This window comes from Tachypleus tridentatus, chromosome 3 (genome assembly GCF_004210375.1).
Source record: "Tachypleus tridentatus isolate NWPU-2018 chromosome 3, ASM421037v1, whole genome shotgun sequence".
Taxonomy (NCBI): Eukaryota; Metazoa; Arthropoda; class Merostomata; order Xiphosura; family Limulidae; genus Tachypleus; species Tachypleus tridentatus.
The window spans coordinates 72620631-72645789 of record NC_134827.1 but is presented as its reverse complement, the minus strand read 5'-3'; the positions used below and the strand labels follow the sequence as shown (position 1 = coordinate 72645789).

The 25159-nt window shown below is 31.5% G+C and overlaps 1 protein-coding gene across 2 annotated transcripts in view; it reads left to right on the top strand.

The window, feature by feature from the left end:
- Positions 1 to 25159, top strand: part of LOC143247159 (uncharacterized) — a 76168-nt gene that overhangs the window by 8973 nt on the left and 42036 nt on the right. For both annotated transcript variants that reach the window (XR_013026406.1, XM_076494799.1), the window contains exon 2: positions 13511 to 13672. Coding sequence is in view for 1 of the 2 variants with exons in the window: in XM_076494799.1 (XP_076350914.1) it covers positions 13511 to 13672 (162 nt within the window). In the remaining variant the exon portion in view is untranslated. The remainder of the gene's footprint in view (positions 1 to 13510; positions 13673 to 25159) is intronic.

Sequence of the window (25159 nt, the reverse complement as noted above, 5' to 3'; positions counted from 1 at the left end):
CTACTTTAGTAAACACTAAACACTAACTACTTTAGTAAACACAAAACATTAACTATCTCCTTTAGTAAACACTAAACACTAACTAACTACTTTACTCTACTTTAGTAAAAATTGAACACTAACTTGCTACTTTAGTATACTTTAGTAAACACTAAATACGAACGAACTACTTCAGTAAAAACTAACTACTTTAGTAAACACTAAAAACTAAGTACTTTAGTAAACATTAAACACTAGCTAAATACTTTAGTAAACACTAAAATCTAACTAAGTACTTTAGTAAACATTAAACACTAACTAAGTACTTTAGTAAACACTAAACACTAACTACTTTAGTAAATACTAAACACTAACTAACTACTTTAAAATAAACACTAAACAATAATTAACTACTTCATTAAACATTACTTTAGTAAATACTAAATACTAAGTACTTTAGTAAACAGTAAACGCTAACTAACTACTTTAACATATAGTTAAACCATAACTAAGTACTTCGGTAAACACTAACTAAATACTTTAGTGAACACTAAACACTAACTGAGTACTTTAATAAACACTAAACACACACTACATTAGTAAACACAAAACACTAACTACTTTAGTAAATACTAAACACTAACGAACTACTTTAAAATAAGCACAAAACAATAACTAACTACTTCATTAACCATTACTTTAGTAAATTCTAAACACTAAGTTCCTTAGTAAAGTGTAAACGCTAACTACTTTAATAAACACTAACTAAATACTTTAGTAAACAGTACACACTTACTAACTACTTTAGTAAACACTAAACACTGCCTATTTTAGTAAACACTAAACACAAACTTCCTATTTTAGTAAACTAAACATTAACCAACTACTTTAGTAAGTATTATACAGTAACTAACTAATTTTGTAAACACTAACTACCTTAGTGAACAGTATTTAAACAAACTACTTTAGTACACACTAAACACTAACTAACTACTTTAGTAAACACTAAAAACTAAGTACTTTAGTAAACACAAAACACTAACTAATTTAGTAAATACTAAACACTTACTAAGTACTTTAGTAAACATTAAACACTAACTAAGTACTTTAGTAAACACTATCTAACTGCTTTAGTAAACTAAACACTAACTAATTACTTTAGTAAACACTAAAAGTTACCAACTAATTTACTAAACAATAACTACTTTTGTAAACACTAAACAGTAACTATCAACTTTAGTAAACACTAAATAACTACTTTGGTAAACACTAAACACTAAGTAACTATTTTAATGAACAGTACTTTAGTAAACTAACTAATTACTTTAGTTAATAACTACTTCATTAAACATTACTTTAGTAAATACTAAATACTAAGTACTTTAGTAAACAGTAAACGCTAACTAACTACTTTAACATATAGTTAAACCATAACTAAGTACTTCGGTAAACACTAACTAAATACTTTAGAAAACACTAAACACTAACTGAGTACTTTAATAAACACTAAACACACACTACATTAGTAAACACAAAAAACTAACTACTTTAGTAAATACTAAACACTAACGAACTACTTTAAAATAAACACAAAACAATAACTAACTACTTCATTAACCATTACTTTAGTAAATTCTAAGCACTATGTTCCTTAGTAAAGTGTAAACGCTAACTACTTTAATAAACGCTAATTAAATACTTTAGTAAACACTACACACTTACTAACTACTTTAGTAAACACTAAACTCTTCCTAGTTTAGTAAACACTAAACACAAACTTCCTATTTTAGTAAACTAAACATTAACCAACTACTTTAGTAAGTATTATACAGTAACTAACTAATTTTGTAAACACTAACTACCTTAGTGAACAGTATTTAAACAAACTACTTTAGTACACACTAAACACTAACTAACTACTTTAGTAAACACTAAAAACTAAATACTTTAGTAAACACAAAACACTAACTAATTTAGTAAATACTAAACACTTACTAAGTACTTTAGTAAACTAAACACTAACTAATTACTTTAGTAAACACTAAAAGTTACCAACTAATTTACTAAACAATAACTACTTTTGTAAACACTAAACAGTAACTATCAACTTTAGTAAACACTAAACACTAAATAACTACTTTGGTAAACACTAAACACTAAGTAACTATTTTAATGAACAGTACTTTAGTAAACTAACTAATTACTTTAGTAAACACTAAACGCTGACTAACTATTTTAGTAAACACTGAACACTAACTACTTTAGTAAACACGAAACAGTAATTAAGTACTTTAGTAAACATAAAACAGACTAACTAACTACTTTAGTAAACACCAAACACTAAATTTCTACTTTAGATAACACTAAATAGTGACCAACTAATTACTAAACAATAAGTACTTTAGTAAACATTAAACAGTAACTAACTAATTTAGTAAACACTAACTACCTTATTGAACAGTACTAACTACTTTTGTAAACACTAAACAGTAATTAAGAACTTTAGTGAACACTAAACACTAAATAACTATTTTAGTAAACACTGAACACTAACTACTTTAGTAAACACGAAACAGTAATTAAGTACTTTAGTAAACATAAAAGACTAATCAACTACTTTAGTAAACACTAAACACTAACTAACTACATCAGTAAACACTAAACAGTAACTAACTGCATTAGAAAACACTAAACAGTTACTAACTACTTTAGTAAACCCTAACTAACTACTTTTCTAAACACTAAACGGTAACTACTTTAGTAACCCTTAGACACTAAATACTTTAGAAAACACTAGACACTAGCTACTGTAAACACTAACTAACAACTTTAGTAAACAATAAACAATAACTAAGTACTTTAGAAAGCACCAAACACTTACTATTTAGGAAACACTATACATTAACTAACTACTTTAGTAAGCACTAAATAAGTATTTTGGTAAACACTAAATGCTAAATAAATACTTGAGTAAACACTAAGTAAGTACTTTAGTAAACATTAAACAGTAACTAACTAATTATGTAAACACTAAACACTTACTAAGTACTTTAGTGAACACTAAACACCAACTAGTAAGTGAACACTACTTTAGTAAACACTAAGTACCTTCTTTAGTATAGTTAAGTACTTTAGTAATCTCTAAACACTAACTAACTATTTTAATAAACAGTAAACACTAACTGCTTTAGTAGACAATAAACACTATCTAAGTATTTTAATAAACGCTACTTTACCAAATCTAAAACACTAACTAACTATTTTAGTGAACAGTATTTTAGTAAACACTAAATACTAACTAACTACTTTAATAAACATTAAACACTAATTTAGTAGATACTAATTAACTACTTTAGTAAAAACTAAAGTGTAACTTATTTTCTAATACTAAATACTTTAGTAAACATTAAACAGTAACTAACTAATTATGTAAACACTAAACACTTACTAAGTACTTTAGTGAACACTAAACACCAACTAGTAAGTGAACACTACTTTAGTAAACACTAAGTACCTTCTTTAGTATAGTTAAGTACTTTAGTAATCTCTAAACACTAACTAACTATTTTAATAAACAGTAAACACTAACTGCTTTAGTAGACAATAAACACTATCTAAGTATTTTAATAAACGCTACTTTACCAAATCTAAAACACTAACTAACTATTTTAGTGAACAGTATTTTAGTAAACACTAAATACTAACTAACTACTTTAATAAACATTAAACACTAATTTAGTAGATACTAATTAACTACTTTAGTAAAAACTAAAGTGTAACTTATTTTCTAATACTAAATACTTTAGTAAACATTAAACAGTAACTAACTACTTTAGTAAACACTAACAACCTACTTTAGTAAACATTAAACAGTAACTAACTACTTTAGTAAACACTAACAACCTACTTTAGTAAACATTAAACAGTAACTAACTACTTTAGTAAACACTAACAACCTACTTTAGTAAACATTAAACAGTAACTAACTACTTTAGTAAACACTAACAACCTGCTTTAGTAAACACTAACAACCTGCTTTAGTAAACACTAACAACCTTCTTTAGTAAACACTAAACACTAATTACTTTATTAAATACTAAACACTGACTAACTATTTTAGGAAACACTAAGCAGTAACTAACTTCTTTAGTAAACAGTAAACAGTGACTAAGTAATTTACTAAACACTAACTACTTTAGTAAACACTAAACAGTAACTAACTAATTTAGTAAACACTAACTACTTTTACAGGTATTAAAGACAGTTTGGTTCATTTCTTTACAGACGTTATATATTTTTACAAAGATTAGAGGCAGTTTGATACATGTCTGTAGAGACGTTATAGATGTTTATAAGGATTAGAAGCAGCCTGCTACATGTGTTTAGAGCAGATATCGATGTTTACAAGGATTAGAGGTAGTCTGATAATTGTTTTTAGAGCAGATATCGATGTTTATAAGGATTAGAAGCAGCCTGCTACATGTGTTTAGAGCAGATATCGATGTTTACAAGGATTAGAGGTAGTCTGGTAATTGTTTTTAGAGCAGATATAGATGTTTAGAGAAATTACCCATAACCTGGTTTATGTTTTAGAGGAAATACAGAATATGCAGTTATTAATGGCAGTATTGTACATGTTTTTACAAAAGATATAGATTTTAAAAAGTATTAGAGGTAGTTTGGATCATTTCTTTAGACCAGATATAGGTGTTTAAAAGAATTAGACGTAGTCTAGTACACGTATTTAGAAGAACTAATGATATTTGCAAATATTCCAGGTAGTTTAGTATATGTGTTTAGAGCAGTTAGAGATGTTTACATGAATTATATGCAGTCTGGTACATGTCTTTAAAGCAGATATAAATGTTTATAAGGATTAGAGGTGGTCTGTTAGATGTCATTAGAGAAGATATAGAGTTTCACAAGGATTAGAGGTACTGTAGCACTTGTTTAGAGCAGACATAGATGTTTAGAAGGCTTAGAAATAGTTTGTTTCATATCTTTAGAGCAAATAATGATGTTTACAAAGCTTAGAGTTGTTTGGTACATGTCTTTAGAGAAGATATAGATGTTTACAAGGACTAGAAGAATTGTGGTACTGTCTCCAGAGCTGATACGGATATTTACAACAATTGCAGGTAGTCTGTTACATGTCTTTAGAACAGATATCGATGTTTACTAGGATTAGAGGTGATCTGGTTGATGTCTTTAGAGCAGAGTTAGATGTTTACAAAGATTAAAGGTAGTTTTGTTCATTTGATAAAAGAAGATATAAGTGTTTACAAGGATTAGAAGTAGTCTGGTACGTGTCTTTATAGTAAATATTTATGTCTAGGCAAATTAGACATAGTCTGCTTCATATCTTTAGAAATATAGTTGTTTGCCAGGATTAATGTCAGTATAGTACATGTCTTTAGAGCAGATATAGACGCTTAGAAGGATTAAAGGATGTTTTATTCATGTTTTTAGTCAGATATAGATATTTGGAAAGATTAGAGGTAGTTTGGGGCATGATATAAAGATATAGATGTTTAGAAGGAAGAGAGGTAAGTTGTTTCATGTTTTTAAAGCAGATATAAATATTTACAAGTGTTAGAAGTAGTTTGGTACATGTCATTATAGCAGACATAGATGTTTAGAGAAATTAGAAATAGCCTGGTTCATGTGTTTAGAGCAAATATAGATGTTTAGAGAAATTACACATAACCTGGTTGATGCCTTTAGAGGAAATACAGATGTATGGTATGCAAGGATAACGGCAGTATAGTATATGCCTTTACAAAATATATAGATGTTTACAAGTATTAGAGGTAGTTTGGATCATTTCTTTAGAGCAGATATAGATGTTTAGAAACATTAGAGGTAGATTGGTACATGACTTCAGGGCAGAAATAGATTTTTACAAGGATTACAGGTCGTCTAATACATCTCTTTGGAGCGGATATAGATGTTTAAAAGAATTAGACATAGTCTTTAGACACGTCTTTAGAGCAAATAATGATGATCCAGGTAGTTTAGTACATATGTTTAGAGAAGGTATAGATGTTTACAAGCATTAAATACAGTCTGGTACATGTTTTTAATGGAGATATCAATGTTTATAAGGATTACAGGTGGTCCGGTAGATGTCATTAGAGAAGATATAGATTTTTACAAGGATTAGAGGTATTGTGGCACTTCTTTGCAGGTAGTCTGATACATCTCTTCGGAGCAGATACATATGTTTAAAGAATTAGGCAATCTGATACATGTGTTTGGAACAGATATAGATGTTTACAAGGATTAGAAATAGATTGGTTCATTTCCTTAGATAAAATATATAAAGTTTACAAGTATTACATAGACATGTAATTAACAGACATGTAGTCTGTTACATGTGTTTAGAGCAGATATAGATGTTCATAAGGATAAGAGGTAGATTGGCTCATCTCTTTAGGGCAGATATATGTACTACTTCTAAACATCCATGTGTACTTTAAAGACATGTTGCAGGCTACCTCTAATCCTTGTAAATATCTATTTCTGCACTGATATAACGTACAAGTCTACCTCTAAACCTTGTAAATTTTGATATCTGCTGTAATGACATGAGCCAAACTACCTTTAACCCTTGTAAACATTACTTTTCCTCTATAGACATAAACTAAACTACCTCTTAACCTTTTTTAAACATCGCTGTCTGCTCTAAAAACATGTGTCAAACAACCTCTAATCCTTGTTAGCATTTCTATTTGCTTGAGAAACATGAACGAAATTACCTCTAATCCTCATAAACATTTATTTCTGCCGTGAAGTAATGTAATGGACTATCTAGTATCCCTGTAAAGATCTATTACTGCCCTGAAGTAATGTACCAGACTACGTCTAACCTTGTAAACATCTATTTTTATTCTAAAACATGAATTAAACTACTTCTAATCCTTGTAAACATCTATAACGTCTCTAAATAAATGTGCCAAACTACCTCTGATCTTTGTAAAGATCTATAACTCCAGTAAAGAAATGAACCAAACTCCTTCTAATACCTGTAAATATCTTTGTCTGCTCTAAAGAAATGAGCCAAACTACCTCTTATCCTTATGATTATCGATACCTGTTCTAACCACATGTAACAGACTACCTTTAATACTTGTAAACATTTATATTTTATCTAAAGACATGAACCAAACAACCTCCTATCCTTGTAAACTTCTGTATTTTCCAGAAAGACAAGATTCAAAATACCTATAATCCTTCTACACATCTATACTGGCACTAAAGAAATGAACTAAACTACTCTTATCCTTGTGATCATCGATATCTGCTATAAACACGTGTACCAGACTGCTTCTTATACTTGCAAACATCTATATCTGCTTTAAATGCATGCAGGAAACTACCTCTAAACTTTGAAACATCTATATGTTGTCTAAAGACATGAACCAGACTACCTTTAATCCTTTTAAATATCGATATATGCTCTAAAGACATGTATCAAACTAAATTTAACGCTTGTAAATATCCATATCCCCTCTAAACACAGTGCCACAGTACCTCTAATTCTTGTAAATATCTGTATCAGCCCTAAAAACATCTACCAAACTACCTTAATCTTTGTAAACATTTATAACTGCTTTAGAGTCATGTACCAGACTACATCTAATCCTTTTAAACATCTATATTTGCCCTATAAATATGTACCAAACTATCGCTAATCCTTCTAATCATCCATATGTGCTCTAAAGACATTTACTAGATTACCTCTAGTTCTAATAAACATCTATGTCTGCTCTTAAGGCAGTGCCTCTAACCCTTGTAAACATTTATACTTGCTTTAAAAACATGAAACAAATTACCTCTATTCTTTCTAAACATCTAAATATGCTCTAAAGAAATGAATCAAAGTTACTCTTATCCTTGTAAACATCTATACCTGCTCTAAAGATATGTACCATACTACCATTAATTCTGGCAAACATCTATATTTTTTCTAAAGACATGAACCAGACTGTGTCTGATTTATCTAAACATCTATTTCTGCTCTAAACAAATGAACCAAACTACCTCTAATACTTGGAGACATCTCTATTTGTCTTAAAGACACGTAGAAGAATATCTTTAATATTTGTAAACATCTATATCTGCTCTAACGACATGAACCAAATTACTTTTAATCCTTGAAGAAATCTATATCTGTTTTAAAGTCATGTACCAAACTACGTCTAATCTTTGAAAAAATCTAAATTTGCTTTAAACACATATATCAGACTACTTCTAATTTTTATTAACATTTATATTTGTTCTAAAGACATGTATCAAACTACTTCTAATTTTTAGTAACATTTATATTTGTTCTAAAGACATGTATCAAACTATCTTTAATCTTTCTAAACATCTATATCTGCTCTAACGACATGAACCAAACTACTTCTAATCTTTCTAAACATCCATATCTGCTCTGAAGACAGCTCCACAGTACCTCTAATTCTTGTAAAGACATGTACCATACTGCCATTAATCCTTGTATACATCTGTATTTTCTCTAAAGACATGAACCAGGTTATCTGTAATTTTTCTAAACATCTATATCTGCTCTAAAAACACGTATAAGACTACCTCTAATTCTTCTAAAAATCTATATCTGTTCTAAAGGAATGAACCAAACTACCGCTTATTCTTGTGAACATCGATATCTACTTTAAACACATGTAACAGACTACCTCTAATACTTGTAAACATCAATATTTTGTCTAAAGACATGAACCAATCTACCTATTATCCTTGTAAACATCAATGTGTGCTCTGAACACATGTGCTAAACTACTTCTAATCTTTCTAAACTTTTATATCTGCTCTAAAAAAATGAACCAAACTACTTTTATTCCTGTGAACATCGACATCTGCTTTAAACACGTGTACCAAACATTTATTTCCCCCTTGAAGTATTGTACCAGACTACCTATTATCGTTGTAAACATCTATATCTTCACCAAATTCATTGAACAATGTATTATTTTATTATTGTATACACTATCAATGTTTTATTAAAGTTATAAAGCAGACTTCTCTTTATTTATTTTAAACATTCTTCTGCACGAAGTTCTTTAGCTAAATATTTTCTAATCCTTGTAAATACCTGTCTGTTTTATAGCTATAAAACATATAACTTGTTTGTTTCTTGTAAACCTGGGTGCCTAAAAGTTTAGAGTAATTCTTAGAGAAATATCACAAGTAATTGTTAAATTAGATGCGTATATAATTTACCAATTAACTTATATGCATAAGTTATCATCTTTGGAGCTGGTTAGGTTGAAATATTACTGCAGAATTCACTGTTAGAGAAATAACTAGAGATTTTAGAATGTTATAGAATTTCAAGATGTAGTTCAGCATGTTACGTGGCAACTTAAATTTACGTAAAGTCATGACGAAACTAAATTTTGACCTTGGTATGCACATAGTGTAATGCCACCGAAAACTTATCTGTTTAGGGAAGTGCGGAGTGTTTTAACAGGTGAGAATCTACGAATATACAATCAAGTGGCAAGATCCGTTCTTTTGTTTAGGCAGTAGAACGCAATGTAACCAAGACGGACCTCTTTCTGGAAAAGCAACGCAACTCACATAACTACAAATTATTTTGCATTAAAATCAATTATAGGATCGTTTATTAAATTGAGAAAATAACGGATATTTATGTCATTCCTTAAGATGAAATGACAGCAAACTTGCCAGGTATGTCGTTTATAGATTTATATACATTTGAAGTGTTGAAATGGGCGGTGAAAACTGGTCACTTTCGTATACTAGATGGATTTTGGAAAGCTACAGCGAGTAGTGTTGTGCTTTGGACAGGATAATCTTGTGAAAGAGCCTTTTGCAAGGAAAGCTACATTGTATGCGCGGCTGTGAAATAAAATATCACCACACATGATGAGGCTGCAGGAATGTTTTAATATAACGGCCTCAACCTCTGTATTTTGAGTAGATTATGAAACTTTATCTACATATATATTTTTCTCTACAAGTGGGTTTTCTCGTCATCACGGATTAAACTTTATCCACTTTTTTATTTTTGAAGTTGTGTGGTTATTCGATTTTTATTGTTTAATTATTGTGCCAGTTTCGTTTCTCATCGAGATAAACATTTCATTGTTCTTGAGGATATCACTGATCAGCAAGTTTATATCCTCATAAACTGTACCCATAATTCCTGTCTGAATTTTAAAGAAAAATTCACAGTTAGGAGTATTTAAAATCCATCCAACCAGGTTTCACTTTAGTTCTGTCACTTGAAAGCTCTCCAATATGGCGTTATTATTTAATTTGTGGAATTTTTTGTTCAGTAAGCATATACAAGACTGCATATTTGTAATGTTTCTTTGGTCAGTAAGCATATGCATTCTTGTACATTATTATTTAAGTTGCAATGTGTCTTTGGTCAGTAAACTTATGCAGTCTTGTACGTTATTTTTTAATTTGTAATGTTTTTTTTTTGGTCAGTAAACATATGCAGTCTTGTATTGATTGCTAAAAATATTTTGTAGCACGAAAGATTATTGGTTTGAATATCGCCCAAAGCTACAAGAGGATTATCTGCACCAGCCGTCCTTAATTTAACAGTGTAAGACAAGGCCAATTCTTAGACTATTTTTTTTTACCAACGAATGGTCGGATTGATCGACACATTATAACACTCCCATGGCTGAAAGGGCGATCATGTTTGGTGTGACAGGGATTCGAACCAACGACTCTCAACTTACGAGTCGAGCGGTCTAACCATTTGGCTACGCCAAGTCGACGAAAGCATTCTTACAAAAATTATTAACTGATCTTATTTTCAATTATAAATTTACATTTTTCTGGATATGCTACAAACAGAATTATCTAGCGGTATCTCACTTTGCTCACGGCTCACTTGAGACTTTTCTTTTTAGAACACAGTTGAATATCACTGTTTACAGATACTAAGGTGAATAGTTCCTTGATTGTAGAGGAAAAACTTGAGATATGAACAATCCTACACAAAAGGCGAACTCCAGAATAACCCTAAAAGCCTAAGCAGCACCCAAACACTAGAAATAAAACTCACCATCCACTTTCTGAATCATTAATACTTCATTTCTTCATTGTATAAGATTTTGATTTCTTCTCGAATTTACTGCATTTTCTCACATATTCGTTCTAATTTATCATTTTTCTTTTTAAAGAATTTACTTTTGTTAGTCAAATTCTATGGCAGTGCCATCTATTGTTTTTAACAAATGATTACAAAGAATATTTGAATAATATTTATGTGACAAAGTTTGTAACACGAACTTTAACAGTAAATTATTAACTGATATAATATGGTTTGAAATATTCTGGATTCTTCAAAAGCTGGTTTAAACCTGATGGTAAGAAAGAGCATCGACGAAAGATTACAGTTAAAATAATCGATATGTAGTAATTATGAAAACAAGACAACTCATTTTTTATTACTATTCTTTACGGTTAATAAATTTTACGTATGACTTCATTTACCGCTAATATTATTGTGAAAATATAAAAAAAATTAAGGTGTTTCGTAAATAACGTATTTCTAACAAAAATGCAATGGCAAGCGAGATTCTTCGACACTTAAGGTTTGTTTGCTTGTTTGTTTTTTTAATTTCGCGCAAAGCTACACAAGGGCTATCTGCGTTAGCCATCCCTAATTTAGCAGTGTAAGACCAGAGGGAATGCAGCTAGTCATCACCACCCACCGCTAACTCTTGGGCTACTCTTTTACCAACGAATAGTGGGATTGACCGTCACATTACAACACCCCCACGGTTGAAAGGGCGAGCATATTTGGTGGGATGGGGATTCGAACCCGCGACCATCAGATTACGAGTCGAACACCTTAACGCACCTGGGCATGCCGGGCTTCGACACCTAAGGATCATTATGTTCTGAAACGTTCGAATTTGTACTATGCGATCAGCACGGTTGTTAGCAGTTTGAATGGACTGTAATGTTTCTGAACTTCTGGTCTATGATTTCCTCATTGCCATGTGAATAACGCCGACTTTTTGATTTATAAACAATTTACATAAGAACTTTATGTTGAACTACGTGTGCTTAATGTCAAAATAGTGGAAAGTGACAATAATCAACCGCTGAGTTGGCATCTGTAAGTTAGATAAGGATATGCTAGATATGCAAACATTTAATACAACGTTAACCTGCCCTTGAAGATTTTCATTTCTTGATGATCTGGTTATTTACAGCCATATTGCAGAAGTAGCAATTTTCATGTGCAGTAATGACTGATGCTAATGGCTTTTTAGGCTGTGACAAGTCTTATAGAAACTAGTGAAAAAAGCAAGTCCACAATAGGGACCTCAGAAAATAGAAAGTAATAATTTTGGTAATAGTCGAGAGTTAACCAAATGGTTATATCAGTAGACAGTTAAAATCCTGAAACAGTTAGAGAGAAAACACTGGATTGTTGTTAAGAACGACGTTTATCGGGAAACTTAAAATATTCTTTGAGAAAAAGAGCATAATAAACGTAAAAACTGACACTGCATGCCACGAAAGTTATTATTGATTTGCAATCAATGTGTATCATGATAAATGATTCTTGATTTATAAAATCCAACATTGTGTATCATGAAAGATGTTTGTTTGTTTGTTTGTTTTGAATTTCGTGCAAAGGTACTCGAGGGCTATCTGCGCTAGCCGTCCCTAATTTAGAAGTGTAAGACTAGAAGGAAGACAACTAGTCATCACCACCCACCGCCAACTCTTGGGCTACTCTTTTACCAACGAATAGTGGGATTGACCGTCACGTTATAACGCCCCACAGCTGTGTGGAAGAGCATGTTTGGTGCGACCGGGATTCGAACCCGCGACCCTCGAATTACGAGTCGAACGCCTTAACACGCTTGGCCATGCCGGGCCTCATGAAAAATGATTACTGATTTGTGAAATCCGACAGTGTGTATCATGAAATATGATGTTTGTGTTATATTTCTGTGTTATTTATGTTATATTTCTATATGTTATTTATGTTATATTTCTCTATGTTATTCATGTTATATTCTATATGTCATTCCTGTTATATTTCTACATGTTATTTACGTCATATTTCTATATGTTATTTATGTTATATTTCTCTATGTTATTTATGTTATATTTCTCTATGTTATTTATGTTATATTTCTATATGTCATTTATGTTATATTTTGTGTTATTTATGTTATATTTTTATGTTATTTATGCTATATTTCTATATGTTATTTATGTTATATTTCTATGTGTTAGTTATATATTTAATTAACGTTTTCTATATAAAAGAACAATGCATAAATTCGGAATTTGCAAAAGTTATTTCTGAAATTTCAAAGATTATCCCTGTTAGGAATTGTACAGTTTACAACATTTTAAATAGTAAAATTAGGTGTTTTAAAGTTCGTTTAAATCCTCAAACTAGCTGTATCAAGTAAACCGCTTTTTTGCGCTGTGTGTATAACTATTATTACATATAGACATGACGTATAGCATTATGTTCTTTCTGGTCACTCAGCCATCTTCTCTCAAGTTGATCGTCACCATCTAAGAGATTCCTTACAGACATTAAAGTCGATGTTTCACCTGCTGGGAGAGGGAGCCAGCTCCATTTTTCTTTATGCTATCTTGAAAGAGTCTAAATTCAATGTGAACACAGCCTACAACAAGATTGTAGAAGGTAAGATATGAGACCGTCAAATTCACTGTAAAGAGTTAGACTTTTTCCTGGCTTATAAAGTCATAAGTAACACTTAACTGCCATATTTTCTTAGTTATACGAGACCAATGGGTACACTTAACTTTCAGAGTAGAATATTTTCTTAGGTCATTAGTCAATACTTATCTTTGAGAATAAGACAATGAGAACTTTGAACCTGGTGCTACTAGTACCATCACTAAAAACGTTTAACTTGGTGCTGTTATCGTTACTAAACAAATTTAAAGTTAGTGCTAGTATCTTTATTAAACAACCTTTAACCTAGTGCTTGTATGATTACAAAACAAATTTTAGCCTAGTGCTATTATCCTTATTAAAGAACTTTTAATTATCCTAGTGTAACATAGTTACTAAACAACTTTTAAAACCTAGTGCTAGTATCTTTCCTAAACAAATATTAACCTAGTGCTAGTATCTTTACTAAACAACTTTTAACTTAGGACTAACTTCGTTACTAAATAACTTTGAATTAACCTAGTGCTAGTATCTTTACTAAACAACTTTTAACTTAGGACTAACTTCGTTACTAAATAACTTTGAATTAACCTAGTGCAACTATCTCTACTAAACAACTTTTAACCTAGTGCTAGTACCATTACTAAAAAAAAATAACTTTTAAGTTATTTTCAATTACTTTTAATCTAGGGTGAGATTTGTTTTTCATTAACTTTGAATCTAGAGCTAGAATCGTTGTTTCAAACGACTTTAAATCTAGAGTAAGATTTTTTATTTTTAATAACTTTGAATCTAGTGCTAGTATCGTTACTAAACAACTTTTAATCTAGTGTAAGTATATTTACTAAATAACTTTTAACCTAGTACCAGTATGATTACTAAATAACTTTTAACCTAGTTCTATTATGATTACTAAACCACTTTTAACCTAGTCCTAACATTGTTACTAAATTAACTTTTAATTAACCTAGTGCTAGTATCTCTAGTAAACAACTTTTAACCCAGTGCTAGTACCATTATTAAAAAAATAACTTTTATTCTTGAGTGAGCTTTGTTGTTTTAGTAACTGTGAATCTAGGGCTCGTATTGGTATTTTAAGAAAGTTTAAATGTAGAGTGAGATTTGTTATTTCCAATAAGTTTTAAAATATAAATAGAACATTATTTATATAAAAATAATTAATTCCGCGATTGTATGAGTGCTTGAAATAACTTTTAATCTAGTTTGAGACTCTTTCATTTTGTTTCAACATTTCATTTTGTTGGACAGTTTTCTTCTGTGTGGAAAGTCATTGTATTTAATAATAACAAAGTTTTAATAACGCAGTTGTTTTATGTTGCTAATTTTTGGCCTAAACGTCTAAATAAACAAAGCATTAACACAGACGAAAAACAAACAAACAAACAAACAAAAAACAACAACAGTAGATTAACTAGCTGAATTATACGACAAACTGACTACTTATTGCACTAATTAATTGCTAACTTACAGAACTATGTCGTTAACTCTAGCTTAACTCGCTTTTTATATCTGGCTCATCGAAAATTCGTCACGTGAAGCTACGACTGTACCACGTGTCTTTTTTTGTGTCCAAACAAAATACAAATTTTTGAAATTAAACATAGCTTACATCTTTGCCCCTTGAATAGTAAGTTGCAAAAAAACAGAACAAAGGAATCATGAACTTGAATTATCACAAGTGATAATGAAGTACCTCTTGGTGATTAACACTATTAATTATTCAGAAATTAACTCATTAATTAAATATGTTTCATTAATAAAACAGGATTTTCTTTATTTACTCATTTAATGCTCCTAAATTGTCCAACCACCAAATTGTGGCGGTTTTATTTTCCGTTGCGTTTGATAGGAACGTGGTTCATCATCACTCATCGTCTTGTCACTGTGCTCAATACAAGTGATACTGTGGAAATGAACTCACAGGCTTCTCAAACTGACCAGTAGTCAGATTTCTTTAACTTCTTATTTCAACTTGAGGTAGCTGAAATATTCTCATCTTCTTCACTCTAATTTTTTGTGCAGTTCCTGGCAATGTTTTTTTTATAATTACAATTGAAACATCTCCTGTCCTGTGGCTTGCTTTTCTTCCATTCTAATTAACAGCTGTCTAAATTACCATTTAACTTCTCCGCTATCAAAGAAAGTTGATGGTTATCTAATAATTACAAGATGATTCCTCTAGTTACAAATAATCAACTTTAATTAATCAATTTCCACTGTCAACTCTATAGCTCTTAAAATATGTAACAAGTTTCTTTAGCTTGATTTGAACATTTTGTCTCATTATATGAATTGATTGCGTGCTAACAAATTCATTTCATATGTACGATCTGTATAAAAAAACAACTGGTCCAGTCTCTCCACATGTTTGCAACTTTGACTAAGGTCTCGTATTTCCTTTTTACTCTACTCCTAAACTCTGCTGCTGAAGATATCTGGTAGTTGTTTCAACTCTTTCTAAGGAGGTTGCTAAATGTTGTAAAAGCAAGTCCTTTTAAAGGCAGCAACACGAATACCTTGTTGTCCCTATAACGCCTATCCGTCCACTTTGGAAGTTATTTTATTAGATGCTTCTCATCGAGATTTTCTACTACAGTCAGTTGATTTCTTGATTAGACAATGTCGTTGGCCTGCCTATTATATATAGTCTGTAACCTGATAAGGTAATGGTAGACATTAGTCACAGTTGTACGAGTATTAATGAAAGTAAATCGTATGGGTATTCATGTTCTATATGCCATAGTTAATAATGTTTGAAATTGTAATTCGTAAGTGAATAAGGAGATGCGTGAGTATAGTTTAAGTCGCACATTTATCAGTTCAATTTTCAGAGGTTTAATCTGGCACTTATGTTCATTTATGCTGTCATTATAATTCGATGTACTTCATTAATATCCTTTTTTTACTTCGATAGTGTCGTTGTTTATTAATTTCTTCTTTGGTTTCCTGGACCTTGTCTTGTCTAACAGTAAGAAATAGAGTAACGTATAAAAGTTCAAACCACTGAAACAATACTTTAAGAAAATAAAATTCATTATAACATATATGGATTTCTAAGGTATGTTCTCTCTGTTTCTTTAATATCAAAACTGTTAGAAAACTGTATTCTAATCAATGTTTACTTCTTATATTGACTACACTAATCAACAAATCGCTTATTGTGGGACAGACAAAATAATAGTACGTGTTTCTTGTATACTAGATGACTGAATTCACAGTGTTGTCATGCAATCACCGATATTATGTACATCATTCTCATGTGCAGAATCTCTGCTCTAACCAGCCACATCACGTGCTCATGTCGTGTTGAAAAGAGCAAGTGATGGTGAATAGTGTAATATAACATAACATGAGAGACACTCTAATTACAAATTGTTGACCTACTCATGCTCTCACAAGAGATATCCTTAGGGTGTAAACCAATGACAGCACAAGTCGTGATTGGAATTTTAAGCCGTAGAATATTACTCTACTGCTTGAAGTGTAACATGACACAACTACTGGCGATTGGAAACAATTACATCACGAGAGTATCATGTAAACAAGCGACAGTCAAAGTCTCTAATTATATTGAATGTTCCCAGTGTATCTCCCACCTTTCTCTTTCTGTGTGGAAAACACACAGCAAACGTGTTACAGAGAAACATCTTTAACTTTTCCGGTGATTTTAAAATCGGTCACGTGCTAAGCCTTGTTCGAGGCCTATAGTACAATTACAACATTGCTTTATGACTAGGCTTTTTGTTATTAACAATATTGTTAACAATGACAAATCTCCATGCCAGTTTAATGTATGTTCTATAATTTTATTGTCCTTATTAGATTTTTTATCTTGTATTTTATTGTTATTTTCTAATGCTGTATGATGACAAAGGTAAAGAATGGAAGCGTTCTTGGAGAATTTTTGCATATGTGAGTATCTAAATATAGTAAACACATAAATACATAAAATGTAAACATAATAGCACTAATTTGTCTATGAAATGTATCGCAATAAAACAAATACAGACATGTATTTAAACTTTACGTAATAAAACAAATACAGACATGTATTTAAACATTACATAATACAACACATACACACATGTATTTCAACTTTTCATAATAAAACACATACAGGCAAGAATTTCAACACTACATGATAAAACAGTTAAGAGACACGTGTTTCAACTTTATATAATAAAATTGTAACCGGTATAAATATCAACCTTTCACAGTAAAACACCTACAGGCATGCATTATAACTGTTCATAATATAACGTTTACACCCATGTATTTCAAGAACCTATTGGTTATATCACAGATAAAAATGTGTACCCTTGTGAAATGAAACTCTTCAATAGGTAGTGTATTGTTATATCACAGACAAAAATTTGTACTTTTGTGACATGAAACACTTGAATGTGATGTGTATTGGGTATACCAGTGACAAAACGTGGTACACTTGTGACGTGAAACACTTGAATATGTTGTGTATTAGGTATATCGCAAAGAAAAATTTGTGCCATTGTGAGCTGTAACACTTGACTATGTTGTGTATTGAGTATATCACAAACAAAAACTTGTTTCCCTTGACCTGAAACAATTGAATAAGATGTGTATTTGGTATCTCACAGACAAAAAGATGTACTTCTGTGGCCTGAAACACTTGAATCTGATGTGTATTGGGTACATCAGTGACAAAAAGTTGTACACTTGTGAGCTGAAGCGCTTGAATATGTTGTATATTGAGTATTTCACAGACAAAGAGTTATACCATTGTGATCTGAAAGACTTGAGTGTGTTGTGTATTGGTTGTATCACTAAGAAAAAGCTATACTTTTGTGATCTGAAACACTTGAATGGTGGGTACATCCATAACAAAAAGTTGTACACTTGTGAGGTGAAACACTTGACTATGTTGTGTATTAGGTACGTCACAGAGAAAAAGATGTATCCTTGTTATCTGAAACACGTGGATATGTTGTGTATTAGGTATCCGACAAAAAGTACTATGCTTTTGAAATGAAACACTTCAATACGTCGTGTATTGGGTATATCACACATAAAAAGTTGTATCCTTTGACCTGAAACTCTTGAATATGTTGTGTATTTGGTATATCAAAGATAAAAAGTTGTAGCCTTTAGACCTGAAACTCTAGAATATGTTGTGTGTTGGTTATATCACAGACTAAAAGTTGTAGCATTCTTAATTGAAACACTTGAATATGATGTGTATTTGGTATATCAGTGACAAAAAGTTGTACACTTGTGATCTGAATGGCTTGAATATGGTGTGTCTTGGGTATATTACAGACAAAAGGTTGACCTCTTATCAGATGAAACTCTTGAATATGTTTTGTATTGGGTATGTAATAGAAAAAACGTTGTATCCTTGTAACTTGAAATACTTGAATATGTTGTGCATTAGGTATGTCAATGACACTTGATTATGGTGTGTATTGGGTATATCACAGACAAAAAGTTATACCCTTTAGACCTGAAACACTTGAATATGTTGTGTATTGGGTATGTCACAGATAAAAATTTGTACCCTTGTGAGCTAAACATTTTAATAAGATGTGTGTTGAGTATATCACAGACAGAAAGTGTTTAGAACAGTTGAATATCTTATATGCTGGATTATATACCACTAAATAAAATTGTTTCTTATGTGAATGGACTGAATAAGTGGCAATGTAAAAAATATGTGCCGATTTATTTTTTTAAAAACTCGACTTACTGTACTGTGTAATTTTTTTTTATAAAACAAGATATGTTATCCTGTATATATATATATATATATATATATATATACATACGTGCATATATTTGTATATGTGGAAGAGAAATTGTATGCATATATTTAGATACATGTGACAGTAAGAGACGCTGTGCAGTGTGGATATATACACATACATGAAACAGGAAGACATATTATGCAGTTCGTATATATAACAGAAAAGCTCATGATATGCATTATTATGTGTTAAAGTGTAAAGATATTAGATTTTGGCGTATTTTAGTATAAATATATTTTGTTGAATCTTATGATAGTTGCTACTTTCTGGTTGAAGACGGTTTTACATTAGAATATGAGATTTTTTATTATTATTCAGCAGAACTGTGTGTGTGTGTTTGTTTGTGTGTGGAGAACTCTAACATCCTAAAATAATTTAGTGTTTTAAGAAGGTTCTGTCTAAGAAATAGAGTATATACTTTAACTGCATCACATCTCTTGGAAAATGAAGTTTGTTGACGCTAAGGGAACACTTAATATAATTTATAAGATTATGCGTATAATAACATGCGCTAAAAGGATTTCATAATTTCCACTTTCAACAGGAATGGCTCATCGTTTCTCTTCCAGAAGTTAAAAGAGTGTAAATTTTTCAGTGGAAGAAAGATCTTGAATCCTACAAATTTACCCTATAGCTTTAACTAACAACGTTTTGTTATCATGTGATATCATTTAAAGTAATTGGCAGATATTTAATGTTAACGAAGGAAAGAAACTACAAATTTGGAATAAAGCATTAGTAGGAAGACTAGAAAACCAGTTTCGTGAGGTAATGTGTCTTCTTTAGTTTTTAGAGAAAGAAACATAGCCACTGGAGTTTTCACTCATTCTTACTCTACTCTAACGTATATTAGGTATAACACATCTCTCATTCACACTCTGCTCTAACCATGCATTATCTATAAGATACCACTCATTCACACTCTACTCTAACCGTGTGTTAGCTCTAGATATCTCTCATTCACACTTTGTTCTAACGTTCATTAGCTATAAGATATCACTCTCTCCTATTCTGTTCTGACCATGTGTTAACTGCTGCTGATATATATCTCTCTCTTCAGTCACAGTATATTTTCCATCTGAGATATTACGTTTTTCCTACTCTGCTCTAACCGTTTCTTACAGGTTTCTTACATTTGCCTCTTAGAACACGTTTTCTATACATGCGTTTTAGAACACAGATTTCCTACCTATGCATATTAGAGTGTAGGTTTTCTACAAGTTCCTCTTATAACACAGATTTTCTACATGTACCTCTTATAACACAGATTTCCTACACGCACCTCTTAGAACACAGATTTCGTACATGTACCTCTTAGAACACATTTCCTACGCGTACCTCTCATAACACAATTTCCTACATGTACCTCTTAGAACTCAGAATTTCTAAGAACCTCTTATAACACAGATTTTCTACATGAACCTCTTAGAACATAGATTTTCTACAATCAATTTTAGAACACAGGTTTCCTACTCATACCTCTTATAATACAGATTTCTTACATGTAACTCTTAGAACACAGATTTCTTACATGTACCTTTTAGAACACAGATTTCCTACACATACCTCTTATAACACAGATTTCTTACATGTACCTTTTAGAACACAGATTTCCTACACATACCTCTTACAACACATGTTTCATGTATGTACCTCTCATAACACAGGTTTCATGTATGTACCTCTCATAACACAGATTTCCTACACGTACCTCTCATAACACAATTTTCTATATGCACGTCTTATAACACAGGTTTCATACGTGTGCCTCTTAGAATTTAATAACACTATGTAACAAAATTTTTACTTTTTCTTGTTCCTGAGCAAAAGTGTTATTTCCTAATTGCTTATGCCTAAAGTAAATGGAAAAGACCCATTTTTCTTCAAACTTTGCTTTTGTGGCCTGGGTAATAAAATTTTAAATTTACCCATTTTCCAGAACATTCCAGGTAGATTCAGTGCCGAGCTTTTGACATCAAGATGAAAGTGTGCAAGTCACAAGTCAGAGGAAACGTCACCGACATTCTTCAAGCTTCTTCACTGGTCAAGATGGAGTCTGCTTCTGCCACAATGTATCCAGTCTGTGAGAGGCAATTGGAATTGCCTGTAACCCGAACGAGTGGTACCTCTTCATTGATAGCCCATTCAGAAGCCTCAAAGCTGTGCTGCTTCATAACGAGAATGAGTATCTGTCTCTTCCTCTGGCTCATTTGGTGCACCTCAAAGAGAAATACAACAGCGTCAAGACCTTCCTAGAAGCCTTGAAGTATGATGAGTATGGCTGGGAGGTTATCGGAGACTTTAAAATGGTGGCATTCCTGATGGGTTTCCAATGAGGCTTTACCAAGTTTCCCTGTTATCTTTGCCTTTGGGACAGCAGGGACACCGCAGCGCACTACAATAGAAAGTGTTGTTCCCACCATTGCACATAAAATTGGATCTCATGAAACAATTTGTCACAGCTTTTGATAAGGAGTCTGCAGCCTTCAAGTACCTTCGTGACTTCTTCCTTAAGCTGGTGTTTTCGTTGGACCACAAATAAAGAAGATCCTAGAGTGCACAGAATTATCCAAGAAGCTCAGTAAGAAGGGAAAAAAGTTTGGGGCAGCTTTGTCGCAGTGGTCGGGGCTTCTTGGACAATCACAAGGCCAAACGTTATGTGGAACTGGTTGAAGCTGTGTTGAAGAAATACGGTAAAATAGGCTGTAGGATGTCCCTGAAAGTCCATATCCTTGACGCTCAACTTGATAAATCCAAGGAGGACATGATGGGTGTATACTCAGAGGAGCAAGGCGAGCGATTTCACCAAGATATACTGGACTTTGAACGCCGCTACCAAGGAGCGTATAACGAAAACATGATGTGAGACTATATTTGTTGGCTGATACGTGAAAGTGATTTACATTACAGTAGCAAATCTCGAAAAAACTACTCACTTCTAAACATTTTTGTATAACTTTAGTATAAATACATGTAAATCTTGATTCATATGTTGTTTTATTCAGACCTTATGTAAATGAAAATGTGCAAATTTGTCCGTTTTTACATAGAGTATAGATTAATTTCTAAATTTCATTATCCAGGTCACTAAAGCAAAGCTTGAAGGGAATAATGGCCATTTTCTGTACTTTTACAACATAAGCAATTAAGAAATAACACATACTATCCAGGAACAAAATTTGTGTTACATAGTGTTATGCTTTGTTATAAAGAAAGAGTGATGTTTATATTCTTTAATTAATAGCAGAATATAGAATTATAAGAAACCATTAAAATGAGAAGTGAAAATTTGAATGGTTTTAAATTTTTTCAGGAAATAATGGTTTCCTTCTTAATATTATTTGTAGATCAGACCTTTATAACTTTTATTTCATAAGTCTTGATAGACAAATAAAATTTTGAGTAAATGGAGAGTGGCCTATCATTTCCAAGTTTTAATATTTTGAAATTTCAACAAAAACAAACAAAGACTTTTAGTGTATTCGTCTATAGTAAACTTCAATAAATCACTTTTTACCCTTCCTTTCTCAACAGTAAATAAGTTTAAAGATCTTAAGCTATCTGTGTAACATCACTATTACATCCTTGGAGTAATGTTACTATTTTTCCTACGGACAGTTTTCGCTTTTCCTTCTACAAGGTGGTTAACTAGTATTGTTCGAAGTAAGAAGTAGCTGATTATTTCTATCGAAGAAATTATATCATTTGATTTGTAATCAGTATGTCCTAAAATTATATTAACTAAATCACGGTTTAAATGACATAATACTGAGATTACTTTTCTTTAGGTACATTCTCTTTCCTTTTTGTTGTTACATAAATAAACAACAATAATAGTTGTGGGAACTGTTTGTTCGACAAGTGACGGTGCAGACTGTGGACATACAAAGTACAGTTACACATGTACAAGTATGTCGTATTTAGTTACATGGAGTATTTTGAACGGTAAAACAATTCATTACAATACAAAACATAACTTCTAGCTCTATTGAGATGTGACGTGGAGTCTGTGGTTTTCTTGAAACACTGTTTATAACTCTTTGCACCAAATTTTTTTGTTTACTCTTTGAGCGCCAAATATTTTGTCGCAATCATAAGCTTTTAGCTTATGTTCAAATGAAAATCGTCTCCATGGTTGAGCTACCCATGACATAAGTCACACCGTTGTATGGTTGTATGGAGAAATTCAACACAAAACAGAAAGTTGCTAAATAGTTATTTTCTCCTTACTAAAACTGGTAAATAGGAAGAAAACAGTCTCACCGGGGTCATACTGAGTCTACTCCATATAATCTATAATGTATTTTCATGACGGAAATAAAAAACTTGGCATAATTTATAATCCCAAATTATGACAAAATCATCTATCTTTCATTTACAGTTATATTTTGTTCTACTTATTTTAGCTGTTTTACCAACTTAATTGCATTAGTTTATCTTCTCATATGAAGATGATATTTTTCTACTTACTTTACTATTTTGCTGTACTTAGACTGTTTTTGTTAATGTTGTACCAAAGAAATTGCTGTACACAATTAATTCTTTACTTGTTATTTGTGTAAAGGACTGAATTAGTGTGGTAAACAAACAGACAGTGTATAACTCAGTAGTGTTTCAGTAACTATATATCTCTGTGGTATTAATATCATATACATACAAACATTGTAAAACTCGGTAGTGTTCTAGTAACTACATTTGTTTGTAGGGTTAATGCCGTATACAAACAGACAGTGTATAACTCAGTATTGTTCCAGTAACTATGTATATCTGTTGGATTAATCTTATGTAAAAATAGACAGAGTATAACTCAGAAGTGTTCCAGTGAGTATACTTGATTGTGGGATTACTGCTATGGACAAACAGACAGTATATAACTCAGTAGCGTTCCAGTAACTATATATATCTGTGATATTAACGCCTTGTGCAAACAGACAGTATACAACTCAGTAGTGTTCCACTAACAATATTTTTCTGTGCGATTAATGTCATGTAGAAACACAGACTATAACTCAGTAGTGTTCTAGTAACTATATTTGTCTATGTGACTAATGCCATGTACAAAGAGACAGTGTATAACACACTAGTGTTCAACCGATTATATTTGTCTACGGGATTAATGGCATGTACAAACACACAGTTTATGACTCAGTAGTGTTCCAGTAACTGTACATGTCTGTGTGATTAATGCCATGTGCATACAGTCAGAGAAAACTTAGTAGTTTTCAATTATCTCTATATGTGTGTGTGGGATAACTGTTATGTACAAACAGACAGTGCATAACTCAGTAGTGTTACAGTAAATATATGTAAGTCTGTGGAATTAATGTCATGTACAAACAAACAATGTATAACTCATATGTGTCCATATGTTTCTTTGTGGGATTATTGCTTTTTTAAGTGTGACCGTGTATACCTCCGTAGTGTTCCAGTAACTATATATTTCTGTGGGATTAATGCCATGTACCAACAGATAGTGTATACGTCAGCGATGCTTTGGGACTATATATATCTGTAGGTTGTATGTCATGATCAAAGAGACAGTATATATCTCAGTAGCGTTGTGGTAACTACATACGTCTGTCTGATGAATATCATGTACGAAAAGATATTGTAATACCAATTAGTGTTCTACTAACTATACATGTCTGTGGGATTAATTTCTGGTATAAAGAAACAGTGTATAAATCAGCAG